Source organism: Haemorhous mexicanus, chromosome 6 (genome assembly GCF_027477595.1).
Source record: "Haemorhous mexicanus isolate bHaeMex1 chromosome 6, bHaeMex1.pri, whole genome shotgun sequence".
Taxonomy (NCBI): Eukaryota; Metazoa; Chordata; class Aves; order Passeriformes; family Fringillidae; genus Haemorhous; species Haemorhous mexicanus.
The window spans coordinates 35,790,835-35,817,166 of NC_082346.1; the positions used below are offsets into that span (position 1 = coordinate 35,790,835).

The window sequence follows — 26,332 nt, forward strand, 5'->3', positions numbered from 1 at the left end:
ATGAAGTATAACTAAAAAATGTTATACTTCAGTTTTCATTCAAAATTTTATTTGTATCTGATTGCAACTCTGCAAACTCGTCTTAGCTTCATAGTTTTCAGAGTGCTGCATTGGAAGTGTTCTGTCTATTCATAAAGTGGGAACAGCATGGCAAAGCTGCTCAGGGGTCTCCAAACTCATTTTTCAATATACTAGTTGGAGAGACCTTACCAAGACAGAGAAAGCAAATTTTACCCTTACACTGCTGATATTGGACTTCACAAACCGAATCTCATCTTTTATTCTGCCACCCGTTGTCTCACAGGAAACTAATGGGAGATGCAAAATTTTTCTTGCAAAAGCTAAATTATATAGGAACTAAACAACTCTACTTGATTTTCATATAGTTGCAAGTGCAACTGCAATACAGGAAATTGGGAACAAGTACATTTTGCATCTTGAATGGTCAGATTCAACACTAGAGCTCTTGATACAGTTCTCAGGGAACAACCCTTCTGCCAAATGTTCACCATCACAAAAAAACAGGCTCACAGACACACTACAATCCCTAACAAGTATTTTCTCTAACGACTGCTGGTGTTCCTGCAGCAATACTTGTTAGTTTTACTAGTTGTGTTAAATTTGCAAAGTGAAAATTCCATGTTAGCTCATTTGATAAATAGCCTTTGACCAGATATGAATCTTTTATCTCCTCCTAAAGGCTAAACATTTCTGCATGTTTGGAATTAATTGCATTAACTTCATTAATCTGTTTCATGATCTTAAAGCTCCTACGGGTGTTTTTATCTGGTGTTTGAGGTGACTTTCTTGATCATCCCCAAGCTTCATCCTGCAGTTGTGAACTGGAGTTGACTAGTTCACTAGAGTGACTTAAAGCTATTTGACTGTGATTGTTGTTGCTTGTCTTATTTATGGATCACAGAGTTTATGTTAGATAAAACCCCTAAAAAGTCAAGTAATGAACAGGAAAGAAATAGAATTTGTCTAAAATTTGCTAAAACATTTTATTGTCCCTAAAAGCATAATCATGACCTTCTGTTGAAGTGGATGGAATTTGTAGCCCCTAGGAACCTTTCACACAGATTTCATTGCAAGATTGAAGCTAAAATGAAAGGCCAGATAGTTCACAGCCATTCTGCAGGCTTTAGACTGAAAAATCATAAGTACTGGAGGAAGTACTTAACTGTTAGCAATTAAAGAAAGACTGTCAACATTCTCTGTGTTCTGTCCATGCAGAGCTTGTTTGAAATTCATTAACTTCACCAGCATTTGTGTCATTTCCAGGGGAATATACAGCTTACTGTAGCAAAGAATTATCTGGAAGCAGCGATTCCACTACTCAAACTTATTTCTAATAAACACATTAATTGTATTGTGGATTTCCAATTTTATTCCTCAGCTGTTTCCTTAGTAGCCATGTATTTACATACAAATGTTTTTAATATATGTCACTATTACCGACCTAAAAGCTATTTTTTCTTTCTTACATATTCTCACTAAGAAACAGAAGGTTCTAAAATTCCCAGTTATCTATTTCTTCTTGTGCCTTCAGAGGTTTCACACTGGTGTCTTGTTGGAATTTTGTAAGCAGCAGTTTTAGTGATGAAAAATAAAAAATATTCCTAGCTGTGGTACTTTTTGTATTTTGATCTCAGGAGACCTTAGAAAGGAGTTTCATCACCTGAATTTTACTGAGAAGTAACCTGGAGACAAGAGAGGGAGGTAATGACTTATTCACGTTTTCTCAGTAAGCCTGTGACAGAGATTGAACTTTTGTCTCCTGAATTCTAGCCAAATATTTTCTCAAGCCTACTCTCCTTCTGTACAGGAGCACAGATTCCAAAATGCCAGAAGACATAAGCAGCAGACAATGTAAACAGGTGCAAATGAACACACAATTCATAAAATCCTGGCTCCACATAATTGGTGGCAAAACTTCTTTCAGCTTTTAGGGAGTCAGGATTTTCATTAGGTCAGACCATCTTTAAAAGAAAATAGTTTCAAAATATCATTAATGGGTCTTTTCAGACCTAATCTCTTTTTTTTTCCCCAAATACAGTTTGAGTTACCATAGGTTCTCTAATTAAACTTGATACATAATGTGATGTCAGCTTATATTTCTGAACCCAACCTTAACTCCATTCTTTGAATTCCTTTTGCTTTAAAGAAAAAAAATATGTGCTGCCTGTTTTGAAACACACTAAGCTTGGTTTGCTTCCTTTGTATTTTCATTATATACATATTATTTTATCTGTTGGTTACAAACTTCACTGTTACTTATAGATACTGTTCAATTAAATATATTTTCATTTGACCACAGAGCAGGATGAAGATAGATGTGCTATTGAAACTTTTAAGTGTGTTTTGGATTTAGAGAGTGCATGTTTGCTATAAAAAAATTAATGATAGCATTAAAGGCTACCACAAGTTATTTCACTCAGTAAGTAATGAACTTACTAATAATCTCTGAATTTGTAGTTAAAAGTTTATATGAAGAACATGTCTTGCTCCTGACATTAAAGTTTGGGGTAGTGGCTATGGCTATTCAGTGTCTCTGATTTTGTTTGTTTCTTTTTTAAATTATTAAACTTAGCTTTCTCCTCCTTCAAATAATAGTCTGTGGCAGTGGGTAATAATGCACTGAGACATAGAAGGCAAGGAAGTGACTTGGTGTCAAAATTAAATAATTTGTAATTCAACAGGAAAGAATTGGTCTCTATGTAACCACTGTCTTTCAAAAAGCATGAGAAAGAAAGTACTTTTACTTATTATTTGAAAGGAAGCTTACAAATGGCTGAAATCCTTAGCATGAACCTTCATACACTCATAAAATAATCTCATCCAATATATTGATGCTGATTTATATAAAGTCACTCGGGAGAGCAAATGTTTTCTTGAACAAATTATTTCTTCTGAACTGTATTCCTTCCTTCTCCTTTTAAACTTTTATGCAGTGGTCAGTGGCATTTCTCTCATCACCTTTGGAGAATTCTGGCTAGTCCCTTTCTTAATTAAAGTGGTTCCAAAACTAATGTGGTTTATTATTCCTCACAGGGGAGCCTACTCTGTTTGGAGGGCAATGGTGGCCAGGATCTGAGAAAGGAAATGCTCATGAGAGATGAGTGAAATGCCACTGACCATTGCATAAAATTGAAAAGGGAAAGTCAGAAGAGGAAAAATCTGAGGTATAATGGTCATTTTAAACTAGTGGTAGTTTCCTGAGAAGCTGTATTCCTTTTCAAACTTTAGAAATGAAAAGTATTGATGAAAACAAAACAAAAAAAACTGCACCAAATGACAATATCCTTTCCAACATATCATCTGTAGAAATGTACTGCTCTAATGTTAGAAGAGTAAACTGAAAAACAGCTGATACAGAAATTAAACACATCACCTTGTCCTGCAGATCTAAATTATTACTGGTGCTGTGTGTTGTGCCATGGACCATTCTGAGTATTTCATTTTTCTTCTGACAGCCTGGATTCAGGATTTTGATCTGTTTTTTAACAACATTTTGCTATAGAAAATATTTCATTCTACTAAGCTGACATACTGCTGAGCTGTAAAAGATCCTAGCTTACACAATATGGGTAAAGCTGTGCTCAGTGTGGTAGATGCTGACCTGTCACATGGCAAAAGCAACTTCAGTACCCTGTAAATGAATCTATAGGTAAAGATAAATTCTACTCTTACTATGAGAGAATTAAACCTTGCTTACTGAAATTGTTTTGGTGGCTGTGATGAAGATTAAAGACAAAACCTAAGCTCATTTGAAAATACTGTGGCTTTAGGCCAGACTAGTCAATTGTTGCATATATAAAACTAATTTTGCAAGTAAATCACCAGCAATGTATGCACATGACCTGTAGCCAAATTCATGGAAGAGTCCCAGGAATGTGGAATTGCATAAGCCGTGCTCTAAGAATTCATAATTACAGTAGTGAAACCAGAGGAGCATTATCAAAAGTCACTGGTGTGGTTGTATTGCATATATCCAAGTCTTGTTGTCAGAACTAATGTTAAACTCATACTTCCATTATCCTTCCTAGTACAAGTATGTCAAACATAGTGTAGTACAAACCTATGCCAAACTATCTTTCTCTGCATAGAGAACACTGTCTGATATTTTTCCTTAATGCAACAGGCCAAGGCTGTCAATGTGCCAAGGCCAGTCATTGGCATTAGGTGAGGATATTATATAAATTGTATCAGTACTTACCAGATGAAAATTGGTTTTACAATGAGGGTAGTGAAACACTAGAACAGATTGACCAGAGAAGGGGAGGATGCCCCATCTCTGAAAACATTCAAGGTCAGGTTGGACAGGGCTCTGAGCAACCTGACATAGTTGAAGATCTCCCTGTCCATTGCAGGAAAGTTAGTCTAGATAACCCTTGGAGGTCACTTCCAACCCAAACTATTCCATGATTCTATGATAAAAATTGAAAAATGGCTCTTGCTAAAAACCAAGTAGTAAGTCCTAGTTGAGAAGGCACATGCTACTGTTTGTGCATTCAACTATTTAAAACCCTTTAGCAGAACTCCAGACTACAAGTGGCAACCTCTTCCACCACAGTCTTTACCCACCTCCCAGCTCTGCAATGTCTAACAAGGTTCTGTGCAGCAATCCTATAAGTGTAGGGAAGTATGTTGCTGTGAGTTAGTGTCTCTTGCTTTCACCAAAGCAGACTAAAGTTTACTTGGTGACCCTTTATTAATACTTGCATTAGCTAGAGCAGAACCAATACATTAGCCTTAGCTAAATTTGGTTCTTTAGGGTCAAAAGTGTGTGCATTTATCTTACCTAACAGTGTGTATATGAAGTGCTTGCTCCATAAAAAATTACTTTCCATGGTGTATCCATTTAACTACATCAGCTACACATTGCCCACCAAATGTCACCTCTTAGACTGCCAGTGACATGAATATCCTTGGGCAGATTTAAATAGCTTCCTTTATTTTAATTAACCTGTCAGAGAAAGCTTCTTCATTTCCAACACTTAAAATTAAGCTTGGCCTAAAGTCTAAATTTAGCCCTGCAGCCATGATAGATTTGAAGACCAGTCCCTTTCACAAGGGTTTTGAAATGGTCTCACAATTGCAAACATAAGAGGAAATGCAGACTAAAAAGTAGCAGATCTGAGTAAGAAGCTTCCAGTTTACATTGTTGCTTTTTTGATTATAACTGCTTCTAGTTTATTTCCTTTAAAACGTCTCCCAAGCCAGAATTACTGAGTAGTAAACTTCTATATTCTGCATCTTTTTAAAATAAAACTATTCTGAGCAATGGGAGTGACGAGGAAAAATTTACTAAACTAAAAGATTGTAATATATCTAAATAAAGAATGTCTAAATCATTCTGCAGTTACAAGTGACACATTTTAACTTCGTCTTTTATGAACATCAATTAAATTTATGCTTGAAGCTCATGTTTTGAGACTGGAAAACCATCGCAGAAGAATTTGAGCTAGGAAGGATTATTTAATGTAAAGGACTGTGCAATTAAGTTGTTTGCAGTAATAACTCATTTAACCAGAGGCCTATTTAAATTCCTTGTTGCTGTTATAAAAAAGAGTGATGCAATTCAGTTGCCTGGACAGCTCAGATAAGGTCAATTTTGTCTAACTGTCTAAAAGAAGTTAACTGTTTTGTTTAACCTAATGACCTAGGTTCTTTGTGTCAGTTGACAGACACCTCCAAGGGACCCTTCATTGTATTTTGAAATGGGATTAATAATCTTTTGGAACAGAGGGCTGGTTCTCATCAGATGTTTAGCTTTTAAACTGTTAAATTACATAAGAATAATTTCCTCCTAAATTTAAAACAAAATCTGGTTTTGGTGCAAACCACTGGTTTTAAATTTGAATTTTCCTATTTTAGAAATGGTGTTTGCAACACTCATACTAATGAGTATGACTTATACTAATGAATCACCGTAAATTCTTTTAAAGTAGTCCTCATAGATGCAGAAAAATCAGAATTAAAACAGTAATTTTGAATAGTGTGAATTGTGTCATTCATTTCAATGGACAAATCATTTTGGTAGATCTGTGCTGAAACATCAAGCTTTTGCTATAGATATCAGCCCTTCTTACTGTTCCATGTCTGATTCTTTTAGAGAAAAGCTCAGCTAATAACTTTATTCTGCATTTCAAACAGCCTAAGTGTTCTGTTTCTCATCTAGCTGCCACATTTCCCAGCCATTCTGACTGCTTGACAAAATTTTGTTTAAGTAAAGAATACCCAGGTCCAAACAACGTGGTGGCCATATAAATTGCATTAATTTTACACTTGACTTTTCTGTAGGGTATCTGTCTCTTTATTTAGTAAGATAAAATAATATATTTCTTTAAGGAGCTGCAGAATTCAAGGCTTGAGAATATACTAAGTTTTAAACGGCTTATACAATCGATTTGTAGCTATTTAATTGAAAAAAAAATCATCTAATCACTTTTAGCACATGAGTTATGTTCAGCCTGTAAACTCCTTATTATTCATATGCAGAGGGATGTGTCCAATTATTAAGACCCCAAGGATTTGATTGAAGAAATAATCTGCATTTCTAAAGAAAAAATAAGCAGTAGGGTATTTAATTCTTAACAGAAATGTTGTGATGCATGTCAAAGCATCACTAACTCTTAGTTTGAAAAACAGTTTCTGCTACTTGCTTGTCCATTGGCTGCTTCACTGCTATATCTGTACTGTACAGTCTTGATCTAATAATTGCTTATTATGCAGTTGTTTATCTGCTCATTTGAAACATCCTGAAATTCAGTCTAGCTCAGCAAATTGCTGTGCTTAAGGCATTTTTACATTCTAGGAAATTATAATATCCCCAGAAGGCAAAGAATTAATAATAAAAATCCTCTTTTGTAAAAGATTATCATTGCAGAGCAAATGGAGCAGATCTTCCCTATCTTAGCACATTTAATATTCTCATTTTTTTCCATGAAAGTTTGATGGAAAGACTATGTGGGGATCACTGTTTTATTAACTTGTTAAAATACAAATTTACTGAACCAATGCAGCATATTGATTTCAGTGTCTGCTGTATGGAAAAGAAGCAATAGTAATGGATGACTTCTAGACATTTCCATATGGAAGTTAGCTTATTCTTTAGATATTTTGTGATCTTGATTTGTCTGTTTAAGCTGGAACTAAGGAGTTAATGATTCAGATTACAAGGATGCTTTCTTGTTTATTACTTAGAAGTTTTTCCTACCTTCCAAATGATTTATTCCTAGTATGCCCACCCTTATGGAGTACTTTGCAAAGGATCCACAGTTTGTCTCATTCTATTGGAAACAGCATTCTGGTGAGTAGATTTCTGGTTTGATAGGCAACAAACAGAAATTAGAACACGCAGCACATTTTTCATCAGTTCTCAAATACTATTCAACCAATTAACCATACATCCATCTCTGGAGTGAGGGAGCTTAATCTAGTTCTTAAAATCCATCATATAATACAGATGACTTGAACTAATTTCCTTTATAATTGCTAACATGCAAAGGTAAACATCACAGCTGAGAAATTTGAAGAGAAGGAAAAAGGTAACCATCAAATGAAGCTGAGATGCAATTCTCTAGGTACTTTCCTCAAAGTTTTTGAGTTCACAGACATACCTGTCTTCCACATTTTATTTTTCACTTTATATTTTGAGGGGAAAAAAAAATCTTGCTGCTTAATCTAGGACTTCAATGCTGATTTCATTTCCATTATTCATTTTAACATTGCACCATTCAAGCATCAAGCAAAAACCAAAGATCTCTGAGAGTATGCAGGCATCTGTGTTTCTTCACCCTATAAAATGAGTGATTCATGTAGGCAAGGACTGAAATCATAGCAACACAATTCAGAAAAAAATCTTCATATATCTGCACTTTTACCATATTTTTCTAAAACAGAAATGTTTGTAAGTTCCTTTCTCAGTTGTCTATGTTGTATCTCTTAGAGGTCACAAGCCTTTCTACTAAGAAATCCTAATAATCTAGACAAAGAATGTTTTTATTAGCAACAGTAAGGCTACACAGGTAAGTGGTTTATGGGAATCATTTATTGGGCCAAGCCATCAGAAATATCTTCCGGATGTTTTTATCAAGCCTTGCCTTAGAATCTGTACAACAGATAGTTTAAATTTCTACTCGGAGTTTCAAAAATATGAATAATTATAGAAATAGAAAGATGGAAATTAAAATAGAAATGCATATAGCATTTCCAAGTATGTAAAATTTACTTTTGACATAAATTTAGAACACAATTTATTATTTTTATGTAAGCTATCAGCAAAGGGGTTTTAGAAGTAGCAGACTTATATGTTCTTGTGGATATACAGGATATACAGTGACCTACTTTGTAGAGATGGACAGAACTGTGTCTGTAAAAATATTTAAAGTGGGTCTCTAATGTAAAACTTAATTTTAAAGAGTCTTATTGAAGCAGCATTTTTTACATAAGCTCTTAGATATAATAAAGCAGTAACAATTATTCATCAAGAGATCTCAAACCGTTTCACAAAGACGGGAAAGTACTTTTTTTATTCTTAAAAATGGAAGTATGAAATCCGGAGTTTTATTTTACAAAGGATCAAGTATTTCAGTTGCTTAGAAACACAAAAATGAGACAGAAAGGTCCTGCCTTACAGTTAAGGAGCATGTCTATACACCACTGAAGCTTTTGCAAAATTAAATGGAGCATAGCTCTATACATGTTCATGAAGTAAAATAAATTTCCCAGGGTCTTCCAGCAACTCAGTGGCAGTGCTGGCAATGACATTCCTGCCCTTTGGATCTTTATGAGGGGCCCTTTCCCCTTGACCATCCCTTCATCAATGCATTGACTGAAATGTGAAACCATTGTTTTACCTATATCAACATGGGAGTCACAGGCAAGAACTGAGTATGAAGAGGTGGTTCATCTGAGGAACTTTGACAAGATGTGCAGAACACAAGTGAGCCAGAAGCACTTTATGACACATTCAGAACCTGAATTACAGTTTTAGTAATCATCAGTTCCCTTTCTTCTCCGTCATTTCTTTATTTAATATATTGCATGCAAGAGACTTACCGTGCAAGTTTTATAAGCTTGCAATAAAAATATAACAACTGTTGTATTAAATTATTTAAGCTGTAAACCATTGTAAAAAGCAGAAAAAGTTATATCAATGTGGAGACAGAAAAAATTATTGTGATGGAGTATAGAATATATTGTGCTGATTACTACAGAATTTTTGCCCAGTTTAGCATATTGTAAATCCTTGGTTGGCTTTAAGAATTAAACTGCATGTAGATTTTTGTAAAGAATTGTGTATGGTTTAAGAAAAATTAGTCTAAAATCAGATTTATAATTTTAAAAAAAATCATCAAAAATGTGACAGCAGACAAAAATATGTAAGAGGTCAAAAAGAGAGAATTGTGGCAAAGCAAAGGATCAGTGCATTTAAAACTTCCAGATGTCCCCTGTGGGAAAGCTAGGATTCTGAAGGAAATGGATAACCAAGTTTTTATTTTAAGCAAGTAGAATAGTATTTTATTCTTTAGTGCTATGTTTTACTAAAGAATGTACCAATAACTTTGAATCTGGCTGTATTTATATTAGTAGCATGTAAAAGTGCCAGATTTACCAAAATTAGTGACTACAAAGGGAAGCAAATATATTTAGAATGAAGTTCTGACTATAAATTATAATAACCATTTAATTTGTCTTTATTCTGCTTCTTTACTCCTAGTAAGTCAAGAATGAAACTGATTAAATGATGATGATTAATAATCATAGTAATCATCCTCTTCCTTTAGCATTTTCCTGTTTCACCTTTTGATCTTACCAAATTTTTTGGGACTTTTAATGACCCCAGGTGTTCTTGTAGCAGACTGCCAATGAGTTTTCTTTGCCCTGCAAAATGATTTGGCAGAAACTCAGTTAATCAGAGCATATTTTGTTGCCTTCTTTTCTACCAAAATGGGCTTTCTGCAAAAGAGAAAAGAGGGTGATGTCCTCATTCTATTGAATCTTCCTAGCAGTAGTGTAATTGAAAAATCACCTTGCAAGAGAATTGTTTTCAAAAGAAAAGACAACTCATTCAGCTAATGTAGAGTAGGAAATACTGGTAAGACCTCTCTAGTGATGATGTTCCAGGCATGAAATTCCCTGAGAAATTAAGGCTCAAGACATAAAGTATCAGTGTTGACCAAAGAGAGGGCTGTTTGGGCCTCTTAGCTTTACTTTAAAACTGACATCTTTTCTTAAACAATTTTTTTCTCTCTACCTGTACTGCAAAATTGTTTAAAACAGATCTCATGCTGTTTAAAGATCACATCTTTAAACAGAACGAAGCACAAGGATAAATTATGTTCTCACTGTGCCTGAGAGGTTGGGCTTCTGTTGGTAGAAAAGATAAAGGTCGCCCTTCCATCACTTGCACTAAACGTTTCTTAAAAGTGGTTAAAGCACCACATGCATTTTTCTTCTGAACATTTTCAATTTCATTAATCCAGTATTTCATTGAGCTAAGATAGTTCTTAATGGAAATGTAGCTTAAGGCTCCAGAAGCTGAAAGGGCTGTCAAAAGAACCAGTGATCCAGCAGAGGAGCTGTCAATGCTGCTGACTAACTGGTCACCTATGGGTCCTGACCCACCTGACAGGTCTATGGGCTGATCCACCTGGGTGAACCTGAAATTACTAAGCTATAGACCAGATCTGGGCAGCTTTTCCATTTACTGCTGGGCTATGCTGTGTACTTTACCTGTCCCACAAAATATAAGAGTTACATTGCAGTTTGGGTAATCCCAAAAGGTATTCTACATAAGTTTTTGTGGTTTTTTTTTAAAAAAAAGATCTTTGAGACCTTGTATTTTGGTGAATACAATCTTCTTTTTTTAAAAAATATATATTTTTGTGATAATTTAATTTCATTGTAGACTTTCGTGATACACTGTGGTATAAAATATATAACAATGTTTAGTAAGAAATCATAATACAGTTAGATGTATAGCCTTATGACAGATATAATAGACTATTTTGTCACAAAGTCCACAGGTAACTTTCAAATGACCTGTAAACAACCCCCCCCTACTGATGGTGGAAGAAGAGCAGAGGCCTCCAAGCAGTGAAGTTGTTTAACAACAGAGCAGGTGGAACATGTTCAGCACTGCTCTTCTGGGACTGTGATTTTCATTTCCAGAGATCCAAGAGCAGCCCAAGCAAAAGGATGATTCAGTTCTTTGCCACTGTATTGTTGTTTGTGTGTCCTCACTGTGGTATGCTCTCAAGAGAAGGGTTGTGTGCTGGGTCAGCATTTGGGGTCAGTTGTTGGCTTTTCTACAAATTACCTCAACAAATAATGCAATTCTTCCACGGTTTATTATGGCTCAGTTTCCTACCTGTCCTATGTTCCTTTTTCAGCTTGCAGGTTTTTTGTGTCAATGGCAAACTCTTGGTGGTAGACTTTGTCTATTATTTAGCATTTATTTAGTGCCTGACGTAAGTCTTGCTGAAGGCTTTTGTAAATTATGCTATTAATAACTTCGAGTTAGAGCAGAAGTGACTTGCAGCTCAGATCACTATGTGGCCAAGTTACAGACCCTTTTTCTTTCATTTAGCTGTTGGCTGACACAGCTGAATGACTCTCCCAAGCCTCCTGTTCCCAATTCTGTAACAAACGATGAGCTCATATTACACAGGAAGCACTAGCCCTGAGATTTATTTGTCATCCTTGGAGGCCAGGAGAAGGAACAAAATACTTTCATCTCTCTCTTTTTGTTCCTTGGCTATAGGGAGTGAGAGGGTACTGATATCTTGGGCCACTGCCATACAGGATAAAAATCCAATTAATGTAAATCTGCCAGATCAAGGGGAAGTAAGTAGTGGGGCTATCAAGAGCCCACAAATTTCTGGGTGGATCATCAGCAACTTCTGGCAGCACAATTTCCCCGTTAAAACAGAAGCTGGGTTTTGTTCCGCCTCTAAATACTGATCTACCCTTTTCTTAAGCTTGCTCTGGCTAATTTTGCACAAGTTGTCAATTGCAGCAGTAATGAAATGTTAGTCATTTGTTGACTCACTCAGCACAAAAGGCAGTGAATGCCATGACCACTCTGTTACATCTTCCAGGCAGCTTTGATTAAACTGCTGTGAAGCCAGACCTGGATCAATATGAATGAGCTTCATTGACCTAATAATGTATTTAACATGTTCAGTGCACTTTTACCTGTTTCTGTTAGAATACACTGTTTACATTAGTGCAGGAGATTGATTTAAATTTTCAGAGTTCTTTACAATGGTAAACGTTAGAAATAACTGCATTAGTTTGCACATGGTACTATATATAAATATATAATCTACCATTCAATCTCCTCAGCAGGTGTAAATTAGCATAGCTACCATTTATAGTTGTTGAGAATCTGGCCTAGCAACTGAAAACAATTATTCCATCAGTATTATTTTAAATGATCACAGCTTAACTTGACATAAAGCAAGTATCACATAATTTTCTCTGTACCCAATCAAAAGATTCTTACCACAACATCTATTAGAAAGCTTTTATATTATTTACTGACTAAATTCTCCTAGCAGCTGATGTATGTGGTGTCCTCTAATTATATAAACATCTCTTTATGGTCCAGCCTTTTGGACGCACTGTGTCCAGTCAGGTATTTCTTTAACCCACTGGCTGTGAAGACTATTTAGCAGACTTCAATAAACGAACAAATGGGGAAGCTGTACCAAACATATCACTTGGGGATGTCAAAGCACTTAACAAACATTGTTACAACTTAGTCCATGTGTAACCACTGAAGGACATATTTGCTTCAGTATGTCTCATGACAGCTTCTTAAAAAATATACTTAAGTGAATTTAACACTTGTGAAAGGTGCCAGATTGACAGGCCCTGGAGATAAAAGTTCTTGCATTACCAGCAGGCACAGCCGGGCTTCCCACACACACTGCCCCACCAGTGTCCCCAGCCCTACCTGAAGGGCACAGCAACCAACTGTCCCACAGCTTGAAAATCTGCCCATCTCATGCTCCTGGACTATGGGCCGAGTCAGTAGCTGTAATTTGACCTAAGGGTGAAAATACAAGTTCCATACTTACTGCACAGGTGCTGTTGCAGTTGATCATTTTCACACCAAGTTTTCAACTAATCTGGGAAAAAAAAATGAAGTACATGTTTATCTGATTTAGAGCACAACAAAAACATGTGTGTGAGCCTCTAGTGAATCCTGTGGTTCTATCTGCCCACATAGGCACATTCAGGTGAAACTGTACGGGTGAACAAGTACATACACATAGCGTGAAGCACATTCTAAAATGCCTCCTGAAAAATGGGTCCTTACTGCTTTCTGTGTTTGTAATAATCTGTCTCCATTCATAACTCATCCCTGCTTGGTGTCATTACAGCCCATCCTCCCCAGAGATTCTGGACACAGCTGGCATACAAATTCAATAACCATCCACCCCATAAAGAGACTGGATGATTACAGGGTTGAAGGATAGCACACAGGGAAAACAGGCTCGTGATCTTTGCACTCTGTCATGGTTTTAGAAAAAGCACAAGTTCTTCTCTGAGTGATTGTACTTGGAAAGTTCAGTCCTCCGTTTTCTTTGAAATTATATTTACTCCTCACTGTGAGTATTGGAAGGGCATGCTTAAGTGTTTCTTTATTTAGTGCAGAAGGCTAATGACATTTTAAACAAAAGTGCACATTTATAACCTTGTATAGGCCGATTCTCAGTCTGTATATAGGACATGACTAAAAACAGAACACTGGAAAACACACGGCAATGAATTTTCATGTTCTGCTATTTTCTAAGCTGTAGCCAGCAGCTTGAAAGAATTGTTATGGAAGCCAAATCTTAATTCTTTCTATTGAGAAACAGCCCTAACTAATACATGGAGGAGCTCAGCAACCTTTGTTTATCTTTAAAAGAGTCACACTTATTTCTACCATTTGCTGTTGATGTACATGATAACATACCTGATTGGACTGGTACTGTGTGCAGGTTGGAAGGTAATTATGAAAGTTGGGTGGATTATACCTGTTTCAGGGATGGCATTTTGGCCTGAAATTGTAATTGTTGTAAATATTCATCAATTTTATAATTATCATTGCCTTATTTCCCTTTCTTCTCAGCATTTCTAGTGTATCTGTCACACTACAACTTTAGGAAGCATCCCTACCAGGCTAAGTCCATACTACACCTAGGATGAAGTTTAGGTTTCAAAATCTGGGAGGAAGTTCATGAAAGAATGTATACTTGCAAGATGATGTTTTAAGATGGAAGTGTCCATGAACTCTGCTTGAAAATGTTGCCTCACCCAGACTGAGTTTTCCTGTGCAGTCTGTCTACTATTAAAAAAAAAAGACCATTTTAGGTCATGTTCTCTTTCACAGGTTTGGTCTCTTTAGTACTGGTTTAATGTTTTATTCAACCTAGTTTCAAATACTCAATGTACCTGAGTACATTGGGCTGGCTTTTTTTGGTTTTGGTCTGCTTGTATTTGTAGAGTACCCCAATGGCATTTTCTTTTCATTCATTTCATTCAGTAGTTCCTAATTTTACCTATATCATGTTATAAATTTCACTTCTACCTGCTACTTTTTACCTGGCAGTACTATTAAGTCTTTCTTCTTCAACCTCCTTTTTTATATTTTTGACCTAGTAGCTAGTCTTTTGCTTTCAGAAAGACAAAAGGCTTTTCTTGTCTGCTACTGAGAAAGGAGGAGGGCAATACCAGCAACCTTCTCATACAGAATGACAATGCTCCACTCCCAGAAAGATGCAGAGGAAGAGAAAAAGATGATTATCAGTTTTTTTCTAAGTATACTTGGGCACCACTGAAAGCACTATTTAGAAGTTAAGGCTTCCTAAAGTTTACCTACCCCCTTCTGAAGCTCTTTCTCAGCTTATTAGTTGAAAAGTCATTATAGATGTGAAGTATTGCTTTAATTTTGATTTTAAAAGGCTAGAAAGTAGAATTCCTTATTAGGGAATGATAGGAGAGAGTTTCTTTCAGCACTGAGTTAAACAGAAGATTTCAGAAGAATAGAAAAAGGTTGGTTCATTCCCATCTTCATGTAAATTGAATTACAGGGTTTAGTAAGTGAAACAGATCATAAGATAAACCCTGCAGAGGCCAGGAAGCACTAATTAACGCCCACAGTGAGTAACTTTTCTGAAATTGGTCTTTAATCAAACTTTGCTCTGAAAACAAAACAAGATACTGTGGCAGCTTGATAAAAGAGATGCATCACCAAGGCTGACAGGCCCACAATCAAACCAATACTAAAAATAACTGTTTTGTCTACTAATTTTCTTTCAGATGCTAAAAAAATGCATGAGCTACAGTCTAAAAAGACTTGTACAGTTACTCAGCCAAGTGACTCAGTTCTAGAAAAGTGAGGGTCCTGTAAATGTTAATGCCCTCCCTGATTATGAGTGAGCCCTTTTTTCTTTCCCACACCTTCCTGCTGAAACAGAGGAACAGCAAAAAGGATTGTGTGGCTGGGCGAGGAAGAGGCAGAATCATGGTTCCTTCAGAGTTGATAGTTTTATACCAGCTGTCCCTCTCCTCTTGCTGCTGGTGATGCAGAGTTCAGGCATCCTGACTGACTTACTAGTGCGGTCTAAGACATGCCAATCACTCCTTTTTCTATATCTCCCATGAACAGTAGGGTCCACGACTGCTGCCCTTTGCCCTCACAACTTCTCCTCACTTAATTTGAGAGCAGGAGTTACCAGTATGGCATGCAGGGAAACACAGCTCATTTTCCTCATTTCTTTTCATCTGCTCAGCTGTAGGAAGAGTTACAACAATACTACAGAGTTGCTACAACTACTACAAGAGCTGCTACAACTCCTGTGGGTACCCATCAAGCCTACAGCAACTTTCATTATGTTTTCACTGTAGTCTGCTTAAAAACATTACTAGAACTTTTAGGTTTGGGATAGATTCCAAAGGGACAAGTCCACTGCACAAACAGGACTAGCAGTGAAATGTAACAGAGCACTAGTATTCTCTTGCTAGCAGGTTTTTTTCTTGGCACAAAAAAAGATATGAACCTGTCAAGCAGGTCCATAGGAGGGCCACAGAAGTGGTCAGAGGAGTGGAACATCTCTCTCCAGTGAGGAAAGACTGAGATAGTTGGGGTTATTCAGCTTGTAGAAGGCTCTTGGGAGATTGTTTATTAGCCGTTCAATATGTACAGGGAGCTTATTATTGTAGTGACGGTGTACCCCTCATCCAAGGGGTAATGGTTTTAAACTAAAAGAGGGCAGATTCGGACTAGATATGAGGAAGAAGATTTTTACAATGAGGGCAGTGAGACACTGGAACAGGTTGCCCAGAGATGTCTCATTCCTGGAAACTTTTCAGGTCAGGTTGAATGAGGCTCTGAACCACCTGGTCTGGTTGAAGATGACTCTGCTTATTGCAGGGGAGGGGGGTGGACTAGATGAGCTTTAAAGGTCCCTTCTAACTCAAACTATTTAATGATTCCATTATTTCTCTTGGTGAATGCTTTGCTGGGTGAAGTGTTGCTCTCTTTCCGTGTCCGAAGGGACAGAGTCCTATCAGTCTGGATCCTGATAACCATATCCTTCACGAAAGAGGTTGCAATCATCTAAAATGGTACTCCAGAATTATGAACAAGTGAAAGAGGATGGCTAACATTGGCCTTGGTGCTTTCAGTGTAGGCTGTATTTTCATGTTAGGTGAAAAAGGTATTTTGATTCGTACAACTGAAAGTAGTTTAGTGGGAGGAGAAAGAAGTCTTTTGGTATAGATGAGTCCATGTGAGGAATTCTTGGAGATAGGTTTTTATGAAAAAATTGTTTGCAAATACAGATGTGCAGATATGGCTGCTTTGGCAACTGACCAGGCATATGACTTGAGTTCCAAACACAACTACCATTCCCTCTGTAATTTGTTTTATAGTCACAGTTCCAAGGACTGCCATAGGAAATCGCAGGTTTGAAGTGGTTTCACAGCCTTATCCAAACTCCTACTGGTCATTTGTCTCATATATCATGGCTATAACAGAAGTCCCCTGCAATTCAAAGCAACTGCTTAACTTGTATTCACATAAATATCCTAGCCTAGAGTGACTGAAGTGCATCATCAGTATTCCATGAAGGAGCTTACATCAGTTTTGAAAAACTGGTCCCTTAAAAGTACAATGGCCAACACAAAATAATGTCATCAAGAATAGCAACAAAAAGCATAAGGCACCATGACAATTCAAGTATTGGACTGTGAAAAACACCCATATTGTGATTTAAAATCTTTACAGATGCAGGAAAAAAAAATCAGCACAAAATCACATATTTCCAGGTGACTCCCTTTTATATTCCGGTATGATATTCTTGTTTACTGGCTTTGATTTTATTTTGGATAGAAAGGCATTAATTTCAATGATCCAAGCAAACTATGCAGGGGTTTTTTTTTTTCCCAAATCTTATATTCCACTACATCATTTTATATTAAGAAAATTATGTGAAAAACCTTGGACTGAAAAAACCAGACAATATTTTATAGCTCAGCTTCTGTTCTTGCTGTGGTTGGACACCACAGAGACAGTCAGCTGGATGTTTAAAAAAGGGAGGGGCAACTCCAGTTCCTCGTGTTTCACCTTTTCATTGCACTGCCTGATCATTTAAGGCAGAGGCTTGTTCCAGACAGCTTTAATTAAACTATACTGTGAAACTGAATATAGATCAATGGAAATGATCCATAACGAGCTAATTGTGTATTTAACAGTGTTCAGTCCAGTTCAATCACCTTCTAACATTTCTGTGGCTTTACATTCATGTGGCAAAGCCCTGAATGTGTATATGTATTTTTAATCCATCTCATTAGTGACCATATGCTTTGGCTTCAAGGGAGACAAGAACTGTCTGCAATCTGCCAGGGATTTAGGGACATCAATAATTTGTGAATAGTCATGTTGGTACTGGTCGAAGGGTTAAGTGTTCTGCACACCAGGGGCAGATCTTTTGGGACTGGAACTCTTAGTCAACTGTTAGGAACCTGATCCCCTCTGATGCATCTTTTCAAAGTACATGCTGCATGTCAGATCTCTGCAGCAGAAGCAATGGAGCCTTATTAGCTCAGGGATTTAAAACCTGCTCTAAGAAATGTAACAATATATTTTGGTTAAAAAGTGAAGGAAAGATAGTGGTAATATGAAAGCAATTTTTTATGTACTGGGCTAAATGTGATCTTCCTTCTTGCTACCATTTTCCTTTTTGCCACCATTTTCCTTTTTCATATGAGCTATTAGATTACTACTCCCCTGCAGATATACAGTGAAGCAAGAGTATGGCAACAATAACAGGGACTTGATTTTGAAAAATGTAAGTGGATTCTGTGGCTTCATCTGATACTGCCTAAATCCAGCTGAGGCCAGTGACAGCAAAGAGGTAGAAATCACTTCCTAGTCTTTTGGAATGACCTTTTAGAAGCTCTCAGAGTACTGCTTTTTTTACCTAGTATGAAAATCACCTTTAAAAACAATAGATTACACTCTTAGTTCATGCCATGTTACATAGACGGGCTGCTAAGTCAGCATGAGAGATCATAAAAATATAGATTCCAGTATCCTGTCTTTACAAAGCAATGGCAGAAATAGATGGTAATGCCAGAAGACACTGAATAAATTTTGTTCATTTTTAAGTTTTAGTTATGTCCATATTCCTCAGCTGCACCCAGGTTAAAAAAAAAAAAAAAAAATTTCATAGTAGTGTAGGAAGACACTTCATATGGAACCTGCTCCCTGAATTTCTGTGGATTATTTGGGAGAAGGGGGACCCATCTTGCACGATGAAGTTCACGCTGCTCTGGATGCAGCCCAGGACAGGTTTGGCTCTCTGGGCTGGGAGTGCCCATGGTTGGCTCATGTCCAGCCTCTCAGCCAGCAGCACCCCCAAGTCCTTCTGGGCAGGGCTGCTCTGGGTCTGTTCATGCCCAGCCTGTGCTGATACCAGGGGTTGTCCCAATCCAGGTGCAGCACCTTGCACTTGGTCTTGTTAAACCTCAGGAGATTCCCATGGGCCCAGCTTGAGCTGTGCTGTAATGGCAGCAAGGACAGAGATGTCAGGCAGCATGGTGTCTTCCAGCTCTTCCTGTTTACATGCTGCATGCATTGGTGTAAAGGCACCTCAGCTGGGCTGTCAGCTATGTCAGCTTCCTAGAAGAACACTCCTTAATTTCTCTGAGACATTTCCTTTGTGTTTCCCTGTTGACTTCTGTTACTCCAGGAGCCCCTGGGTGGCCTCCATAAAACTGCAAATGTGCTGCAACGTGGCTAGCATAATTAGTGTGGACACAGGAAATTAAAACATCCACAATGCACACCACTTGTTTGTTGCTTCATAATCAGCTGATTTTGCTTGTATGTAAATCCTGTATCAGGGCAGTTTAAATAACTGTCATCAGTCATCTATAGCCACTATTAAACCTCCAGTAAACACACTCACTGTAACCCTTTATCCTTTACTTGTTTTTGTTTTTAAAATCAACTTTTATAAGTATGGCATACAACTGAGCAAGCATTCCCCATACATGATACAAAAGGAAAGACATTTTTGAAAATCTTTGTATTCAAACAGAGTTACATATTTAGAAAACACTCATGGCCAAGGCTCCTATTTATCTAAAATCATATTTTGAATGAGTCAAAAAAAAAAAAAAATAGTGTCTTCGTTAATTTCCCATCATTAAGAATATACAATTAGTACTGGAAGATTTATAGTATCTTATTATAGCAGGTAAAATATATAGCTGTCAATTTTTTTAGTTGCTGTAATTTCATAGGTTGCCACAGATCTACTAATTGTGTGTTGTCGTCTGTGAGACCTTACAGTACAACTTTACTGTTTTAGAAGACCCAATCTCTACCTTTTAGGGGAAGTTTGCATGAGCAGACTTTTATCCACAATTTTTAAGTGTATAAATATGCAGATCTAAGTTGCACTGCTTTCATATAAAACTAACTGATTTGTAAATACAGTACAATATTTAGATGTATATGTCCCAGATTTTTAACCACATTTCATTTATACATATAGGCACTGGCAAAGGAAAAGGCGCTGGTCTTTAGGAAAGGTGGCTCTCCTGGTTGGCAAGCAAGGCCACTAGGGCACGTTCAAATGTAAATATTTATGGCTATTTTGGCCACCTCAAACCCACCAAAGAATGGAGTCTATTTCCAGATAGCCCCCCTTTAAAAGGTATACCTGGACTTGTTTTGGTAGCTTTTAGCACTGATTCACAGCTTTTAAGCCTGTGCCTAAAATGCTAAAGTCTAAAACTGTATTTTCACAATTTTAATTGATGAAAAAAATAAATGTAATTTTAATAGGGTGGAATCAGTGATTTTGAGGTGGCTTGTCTTTACCCCTTCCACTTAAAGCCTGCTGAGTCAGCATAGCCATAAAGTTTTCTGAAGTCCAATTTTTCAAGAAAAATGTTAGTTGATAGTTAATTACCAGTTATTACTGCTGAATATCTGTAATACAGAGAATGAGTTCCTTTTGGCACACCAGACAAAGAAGTCATTTGACCTTTGAGGTGACTGCTGATCTTTGGCTCTCCCTTGTCTGTCTTCACCTCCAATGTCAATGATGCTAATACAAAAGGAAGCCAGCAGAATTTCAGAAGACTGGTACTGTCTTTGCAATATTTTGTAGGCAGCATTGCCATTATTACATTAATTTGTACTATTCCTGCCAGATAAAAAGAGAGGAGTTTTGGCTTCAGTGAATACAATTGCAAAATTCCTATTTTATCCTGGATGAGGTAACACTTTGACTGAACTGCCTATTCGCAGTTTCACAGGCAGTGACGCCAAAAAAAAAAAAAAAAAAAGCTCTGACAGTCTGCAAGTTCTGCCCTCTTTACACCCTTTCTAGCCAAGATTGCTTAGTGTTATAAAGAATTGCCATAATCCCAGAAGCTGCTGACAGAAATACGTTATTGAAACAAGAACCTTTGCAGGCTATACCTTATCATTAGGAAAGTGTCTTTTGTGGGTCATTCAGCGGGTTTTCAGTAGTTTTCTTTAGGGTTCTGTGTGCTTGATTTCTAGCATGTTCTCTGAGGCTCAGCACAACCAAGAATGTCTTGATGCCAAGTTTAAATTTTCCATTCTTTACTTTTCTTCTGTATTCTAATTAGATCTTATCAATTATTAATTCTGTTCCCGTAATGGAGTTTTAAATTTGCAAACTTCTGCCACACATACCAGTCCTTTTAGAGCTTCTTGTAGCCAGATTCTGTATTTTTAGGAGTTTGAATCTTACTGTAATTCCAGATATTCAGTCATATACGCTGGCATTCCCAGACTGCCTCCATTGTGTTTTCAAGATTAAAAATTGAAATTAAGTTCATAATGTTTTTAAAAATGGCCCACTTTAACTTCTCTATTGATTGATGCCCCACAATGGGACTTGAGGGGAGAGTTTCATTTACAGACAACTATGTGCTGATCATCCAAATATCAAAAATGACAACTGAATTTCAGCTGGCCTTTTGGTATTTTTACCATTGCTCTACTTCAGTTTCTCTGTATCTGTAATCAACAGACCACTTACTCACTCAAGGTTGAGAAATATGCATTTAACTGTTTTGCTGAATTCTGGCCTTAGGCAACATCTAAAATTAATCTCAAATTAGTCAAAAAGGAGGTGGGAGATTTTCCTTCTATATAAAGTGAAAACTTTAGAGTTGTGTTTCACTGCCTTTTCTTAATTGCTACTCCACAATAATTTTCAGAAAAGTATTTAGAAATCGTTATTAAGAGATAGGACACAATAAGCAAGGGGGACTCATTAGTTGTTTTGTTTCTATTTTAGGACTGCAAGAATACCTTGAAAAGTATTTGGAAGAGAAGACCCCAGCTCTGATTTTAGTACCTGTGGTGGATTTACCTGACAAAGATGTCATTCATATAACATGCTGGCTAAGCTAGGAGATGAGTTAATATCAAAACACACATACATTCCATCTAGGACAGAACAAAGAGCTGATACTAACTCCATTGGATACTTTCATGAAGCAATATTGTTTGATTTAAGCAAAGCTGTATTACCTTGGTAATGATGCCTCATGATATGTGACAGAGTCAGGTTTGTATGAAGAATAAAGCTTTTTTTTAAAAATAATGTACTTTTTTCTGACTTGTTTTTAGATGTATGCAGGGTAAAGCAGGTGGCTCCTGGGAGATGCAGTTGGTGTGATCGCATTCGTTCCTTGTTTGATATATTTAGGTCTGGTTACAATACACCAGTTATAACTTTAGACCATTGGGATGGAGGTAATATTCTAGGAAACTAGAATATTACCTGCAGTACCTTTCAATTCTACGTTGAATTTTCTCACTTCAGGCCAACTCATGAAAACCTTATTTGTGGCTGGATTTTAATAATTTCCTAGCAATGGGGAAGCATTATTGAGAGTGGTATTTAGGATGCACATTTTACTGAAACAAATAATGGAAATGATGGCCAGACAGTAGGATTTGCCACCTTGCTTTCTAATCCAGGAGCATTTTTGTATTTTATATCTGGTAGACAGCTGTTATTAAAGAGCTACCAACATTCAGGTAACTACCAGCTACCAGTATTCACAGCTATCACAGACCCCAGGCTTCCGTTTTCTCCAGAAAATCAATAGGAGTTATACCACTTCTTTCACTAAAACAGGCTCAGACACACAGGTGAAACACCTATCAATTTCATTACCACTGATATTTTACTCATTACATAAGGTCAGTATAGAAAAGAAAGCCTTTTGGACTTTTCTTGAAGCAGTAATGCACTGCAGAAAAATCTTACTTTCAGACAAAGGCTACATAATTAAATCTTCAAGAACGAGTATCAAACCTTTGCCTTGCCTATATTCTGCATCTGTATATTCTCACTGCTTCTCTTCCACAGTGTGAGCACTGGAGCTAGGAGACCAGCCCTCCAAGTTATCCTTCTCTGTCCTCAGCATATATCTGAGATACCTCCACAAAAGTTAACTGTATGGCAGAACATTCACATTGAGGTGACAATGAGGGGGACTTAGCACTCTAGTTTAATTTTCTTACCCACTATCAGAAATGCACATGGCAGCACCTGATATAAAAACAAGACACTAAAAATAAGAGGATCTTCCTCTGTTAGAATGTCTACATGCCCAGCATACTATACTGATCAGTACTTGAAATTAGAAACTGTTAAATGTTATTGTTCATTACTATTGCTTCCAATAATATAGCAAAGATGCCATCTTCTTTAGTAAGAATTACTTTTTCCACGGATCTTTAAATGTTTTTAGGAGGGGCAAAGCAAAGAGTTTTTTATATAACAGTGTATAAAAAATGGTTGTATTAAATTTCTTAAGGAAAAAGGGATGAATCTGTTAACAATACATTAGTTAATTAGTATTCAGGATCATTTTTAGGTTAGACTTAAACACATTTGATCCTTTCCCACGATCAGAAAAGGACTTGTTAATACCTGGATGTGCCTGGTTTATTTGAATTCCACTTTTTTAGAAGGCTACATCATTTTCTCACTTCTCTGTGAAACTGCCAGTATTTTATTTCTCTCAGTGTGGAGCATCCATAGGCCAGAGACACAATGGACTGTAAGAGAAGAAGAGAAGATGTACTTTTAGAGAGATAAGGATGAAGCTTATTTTTCCATTGATGCATATGGAAACCAAAAAGATGGTGTAAGTTTCAATGAGTTTCCTGTAGCAGTCATTTTTTTTCACCATGAGTTTAAAAAGATACTGAAACATGTTGATCTTAGCTTTTGTACTGTACTGGATATTTTAAGGTGGCAGGATATTTGCTCCTAAAGAAAACAGCTTTTCCTGTAAGTCTTCCTACAAGATTCAAGACTCCAACTAGCCTGCTTTTTTTCTCATTAGAGCTGCTTTGAGAAATGGTAACAGAATGCATTGGTCTGAAAAACAGTGTGTTCTTTTGTTTTTCTCTCAACTGAAAGCAAAACCTTTTGCTTTTTTGAGAGAGAGAAATAGAACTTCAACAGGTTTCAATTGTGAATACATAAAAAAGAACAGTTTGCTGACTTTTTCTCCTAGAGAGACTTCAAACAGTTTCTGAGTGGTGTGAATGACTGAAACTATAAGCTCAGTCTACACTATTTTAAGTATGAACAAGGCCATTTGTGCAACATTGATATGCAAAGTAGGTGAGAAAAGTGTGCCATAGAGAGGCCTAAGACTTTTATAATAGAGAGAAATAGCACAATTTATCTGCCTTAAGCTGCTGTGCTTTCATCAGAATTACTGGATCCTACTATGAATAAGATGTTTCAGCAGAGCTCTTTTTGACTTTCCTTGTAACAATGCTGAAGAAGTGAGGTGGGGAGATGGGTACAGACATCCACACACAGACATACATGTGGTTTAGTGAAAAGAGAGAAAGACATCAATACTCAAAATGTATAGATACAGGTCTGGTTTTTTTTGTGGTTTTTTTTTTATTGTGGGTTTGTTTTCACAGAAAGGTCAGTGGAGTTGTTATGAACAAAAAAAGGGTTACCCATTTTTTTCCAAAGGTTGTAGAATTACAAGTTTAACCAGTTCTGGTAGATGGGAGTGCTTTGTTAGCTGCATGTTGTAATCACCTGTTAAGTATCAGTCCTTAACCATCTATTGTTGAGAATTCTCCTTTCTCAGTACCACCTATGCCTGCTGCCAGGAGGATGGCATCCTCCCCCCCCACCCCCGATGGTGGGAAGGCAGGATACAATACGTCAGGAGTATATGCAAAGTACCCAGAGTGCAATGAGACAGGACCCCCACCAAATCCAAGAAAAGACCCCCAAACCAACGAGCCAAAACAGAATTAGGAGATCGAAGTGATGTCTGGACATTAGGACAAGAGTCCAGAGCCTGCGGAGATGCTGAGAACCTTGGTTGTCCCTCGCCCTAAGTAGAAGACCTCAGGTGGGGCCAGTACACTAGACAGCAAACCTGAAAGCCCGAATGCAGGGGCATATACCCCCACCTGCTCTCCTGAGGAGAGGACCCCCAGCTCTGCCCCTTAGTGGACAAAGCTGCATATTCCTCCTCCTCCTCTGAGTCGCTCCTGGGAGCAACGACAGTGAAACTGCGGACCCGTTGGGCCTCTCAATCCTGAGCTGATCACTTTTAATAAAGGCATCAAAAGGAGAAGGATCTCCTGCCCTGTTTAATTCAGAGTGATTACCCCAGCAAGTTTTAATCTTGAGACTATAAATTCCCATATGTGCTAAGACACCAGTTTTGAGGACTTTGTATGCACACAATTTCTTATGTTTCTCTGATTGTTACTAAGCCTGCAGGAATATGTTTTGTATGCTTATTATGACACAAAATGTTGGCTTATTCCAGCACCCCTTATGTAATGGGTGGAAAAATGTCTTTAAAAATGTAACACGAAGTTTTAATTTTTCATTTCTCTGCTTAACAAGTGTTTTAGAATACATCTTGCAAATCTTCCCTGCTTCCTTTTTTTTTTTTCAAAAAGTAATCTATGTCTTGTTATGTTCTTTGTGTCCATAAAATTTTGTCTTCTGCCTCCTTTTACAAGTCTCTGTATATCAATTTCTTTAATTGCTTGAAAGTATGATCAAATGTCTCTGTAAGACCAAAACTGATTTAGTAACTTTGTGCTGTACTCATTTCAAAACCCAGTGATGGCAACAGTACTAGTGAGCCTTTACAATGCACCTGGCTAAGCTGCTATAAAAGCACCAGAGCTGATCTTCCTAAATAGATTTTAAAATGACATTGATGAGATATTTTAAAAAGAGATTATTTAATTTTTTTCCTGTGAGTTTTATAGTTAGGTAATTCAGGAGCTGATTTGTTACACCAGATAGCATGGGTGCATCTTTCCTCTTAGCCTTCAGAAGTGCAGCGAGTACTGGAAGCAGGATGTCTCCTAGGTATTACAGAGGTAATCTGAAGGAGCTCTTCTCCTTCAAGGACATCCTGTTCAATCCATTATCTCCTGTCTATGTGCATAGCCTAGTCTATCAAAATACAGTGACTGAACAAAAATTTTATTTCAAATAAATGAGTGCATTGGTTTGGTAAAAGATTTCTGCTGCATGGTGTAATAGTTCGATAAATGAACACTGAAATCCTAAAATACAAAAACTTTTCATGTGTCCAAGTTAAATCTTTGTTATTTCTTTCAGGATGGCTTGCTTTCCTGAAGCAAACCTAGTTTGTTCTCTCTATTAAAGTAAAACTGTTCTGAGCTCTCTGAGTACTAACTGGCACTTATTATTTAAGTAACCTGCTTTTACTATTATAAATGTCTGGC

General features: G+C 37.0%; 1 protein-coding gene across 4 annotated transcripts in view; it reads left to right on the forward strand.

Moving 5' to 3' along the window:
* DPH6 (diphthamine biosynthesis 6) overlaps positions 1-26,332 on the forward strand; it is a 220,624-nt gene that overhangs the window by 167,076 nt on the left and 27,216 nt on the right. For 2 of the 4 annotated variants that reach the window (XM_059849819.1, XM_059849822.1), the window contains one exon: positions 21,855-22,163. The exons of 1 other annotated variant lie outside the window; for it this stretch is intronic. In XM_059849819.1, the coding sequence (XP_059705802.1) occupies positions 21,855-21,970 (116 nt within the window). In that variant the 3' untranslated portion in view covers positions 21,971-22,163. Of the gene's footprint in view, positions 1-1,655; positions 2,537-21,854; positions 22,164-26,332 lie in introns of those variants that run through there. One more of the 4 variants, XM_059849821.1, reaches the window with a different exon arrangement.